General features: G+C 36.1%; 1 protein-coding gene across 1 annotated transcript in view; it reads left to right on the forward strand.

Annotated features, from left to right (window-relative positions):
- SSX2IP (synovial sarcoma, X breakpoint 2 interacting protein) overlaps window positions 1–2,838 on the forward strand; it is a 19,647-nt gene extending 16,809 nt beyond the window's left edge. The window contains exons 13-14 of the mRNA XM_010293820.1: window positions 2,203–2,323; window positions 2,529–2,838. Of these exons, the coding sequence (XP_010292122.1) occupies window positions 2,203–2,323; window positions 2,529–2,610 (203 nt within the window). The 3' untranslated portion in view covers window positions 2,611–2,838. The remainder of the gene's footprint in view (window positions 1–2,202; window positions 2,324–2,528) is intronic.
- Window positions 2,839–3,143: the final 305 nt, after the last annotated feature.

The raw sequence follows: 3,143 nt of genomic DNA on the forward strand, positions 1-3,143 counted from the left end.
AGTTACTTATGTAATGAATTTATATTTGCAAAGTGATCTCGTGAATGTTAAGTACCTGACAGCCCAGCTGTTAAGAATGGGGAACTTTTAGAATTACTTACTAAATTAAATGTGAGTACCTCTCCTATGAGGAAATGCCGAGAGAGTTGCGGTTGTTCAGCCTGGAGAAGAGAAGGCTCTGGGGAGACCTTATTGCAGCCTTCCAGTATTTAAAGGGGGCTTAATAGAAAGATGGGGACAGACCTTTTAGCAAGGCCTGTTGCGATAGGACAAGGGGTAATGGTTTTAAAGAGGGTACATTTAGACTAGATAAAAGGAAGAAATTTTTCACAATGAGGCTGGTGAAACACCGGCACAGGTTGCCCAGAGAGGTGGTAGATGCCCCATCCCTGGAAACATTGGACAGGGCTCTGAGCAACCTGATCTAGTTGGAAGATGTCCCTGCTGGTTGCAGGGAGGTTGGACTTAGATGATCTTAACAGGTCCTTTTCAACCCAAAGATTCTATGTTAATTGCCAAGGCAGTTGAAGTAAATCACGACCTATAGAGGTATGTATAGATTGGAAACAAGAGCATCATAACGTGGAAACGGCAGCATGAATTACTTGAGATGAAGTAATATTAAACATGCATACACATAACATTTGGCTAAAAAAAGAATCCTCTGGAAAAAGAAATAGTGAAAAGAGCATAATGATAAGAAAAATAAATTTGAGCAATAGACAATTGAATTTTAAGATTCAAATCTTCATAAAGGAATAACTTATTGAGAAAAGATAATGAAAATAGGGCTATATAGCATGTAATTTGGAATATTGTTTTTATTGACAATACTTTTTACTTCCTTCTACAATTTCTTTTTTCCTTTTACATTGACTTTATTTCCCATCCTCTCATGCCTGAGTAGGCATGTGCAGTGTGTTGGTCTTCACCGCTGAGTCTTCAACACTTTTTAAGGGGCTGGGGGGTGAGGGGGGAAGGGATGGGAGAGGAAAAAGTAACAATCTCTTAAATAGATGAATCTCTTAAATAGATTCTTGTTGTGGCAGCCAACGTTTAAAGATAAATGTTGAAACCCCCGGCAAGTAAAGATAGCTTGAATTTGTATTCTTGTCAGATAAAGTAGGCTGCCTTGTGTGTTCTGGGTTCTCCTCATTTCCTCTCTGTGCAACTCCCGTAGCACTTCTTTTAAGTGTGAAATGAAATGATCTTCCACAATAGGAAAACTTCTATTTTTAGGAATGGAATTGAGATTGTTTGGCTGTTACTCACAGAGTGACTTGATTTAGTGATCTGTGAGCAGCCTGAGATCTGTTTAACATTCATTGTACACTGAAGCTTTTGATTTGTAATTGCCTTTTTCCAAATTCTAGTGTTTCTGGATGTATTTAATGCCATATTTTCTCTTTTAAATGGCATTCCTTCAATCTTATATATCCTAATATTAAGCTACTGGATAATAGTAATAAAAGCAAAAATATGTCTGCCACATAGAGAATGTTACTCCATTTGGATATTGCTCCACAGGTTGTCATTAGAATTGTTTTAATGTTATCCTTTTTCACAACACTTGTCCAAAAGCTCTTAATTCTGTAGCGCTATGGTGAATATGGCAGAAATACAGAATCATTCTATTTTTTTTTTCCACTTCATATGAAAGCTTTGAAATCGAAATGTGAGGAAGAGTTAGTGGGGATTCATCTGGGCCTGCCAAGTTTGGCCATGTCTTTCCATTGACCTTAGTGATGGCTAAGTTCATATAAATGCTAAGGCATTTAATTTATTGCTTTTAACTTTTTTTTCCTGTACTCTGTCAAGTTTGCAAGTTCTCATGTTGGTGTTAATTACTGTATATGCGTGCTGGAGAGGAGTAAAAGGAGTAAAAAAGCTTTATCAATTGTAAAGCAAGAAACTTTACATTTGAGTGACTCTAAACTTCAACATGATTGCTTGCAGTGGTGGTTATGTATGTAAACGCTTCATTTTCAAATTTAGAATCCTAATTTTAACATAACTTCATTCAATAGCATGAAGTATACTTACAAAATTTTATCACAGATCTATAACAATAAGATTTATTAGTAGATACATGCTGTAAGATGTTTGGTGTGCTTTTTTTAAAGCAGAAGACAAAAAGGAGAAAGTCCTTCAAATGTTTTTTGGTTGCACTGTAGTTTAACTGATGATATGTATATCTCTTAGGTTCTGACCAAGAAAATCGAGTAGTGAAATCTACATCTCAGCAAAGAAAACCTCACTGTATGTTGAGTGGTCCTGCTTCAGCAGAACCTTGCCAGACATCTCAGTATACTACACGTAACAGGTATCTGAAATGATGTTGCCGATGGTTATTTTTGTAGTGCTGAACTCCCCATAGAGCACAGGGACTAAGTTGTGATAACTTACAGCAAGCCTAATCTAAGGCTTATGGTTGATACACAGCAAAACACATTAAACATCATAAAAACAGTATTATGTTTCTATCCAAAGCATAATTTATTTGCGTTGTAACATTGTCTTTTTTCCAGTTCCAGTGCTGCATCAAAAAAACCTGCTGGAGATAGCAAGCCAAATCAGTGGGTGCAAAGTGACAAAGAAGAAATTGAGTAATGCACAAAGTCATGGGAAGACTCTGGAGTTGGCACTCTGCTATGTAGAAACTTGCACATAGAATAACTGCCTTAGACTTCCTAGGGTTGCCTGCTGGGTTTTTTGTTAGAGATTTGTTCACAAACTTACATTCTAAAGTGAAACAGAATGCTGTGAGTTTGATCATTCTTCTAGAGGATTATGTGGTGATCTGAATTGTGTGTGTGTGTATGTGCGTGCACATGGCTTATATTTTTTAGACCATTTTTTGCCTCTTGCAACTCTTTAAAGAAGATAATTTAAAAATATATAAAAGCTTTGATATTTTTCTAGAAACAGAAGCTCTGATTCTGTGAATGAAGTAATGGTCTAAAACTTTGACAGTAGCGAAATATTGGATCCTAATATTACCTTTCATCACAGGCAGAGATGGCACTTTTAGAAATTGTTTAATTATTGTAAACATTCATTTATGTCTCAAGTGTAACTGGCATTAAAACTTCTTTTGCCTCAACTTGAATGTACAGTATACTGTAGATTTTTAACAAAACAGC

The sequence above is a fragment of the Phaethon lepturus genome, unplaced genomic scaffold (assembly GCF_000687285.1).
Source record: "Phaethon lepturus isolate BGI_N335 unplaced genomic scaffold, ASM68728v1 scaffold1699, whole genome shotgun sequence".
NCBI lineage: Eukaryota > Metazoa > Chordata > Aves > Phaethontiformes > Phaethontidae > Phaethon > Phaethon lepturus.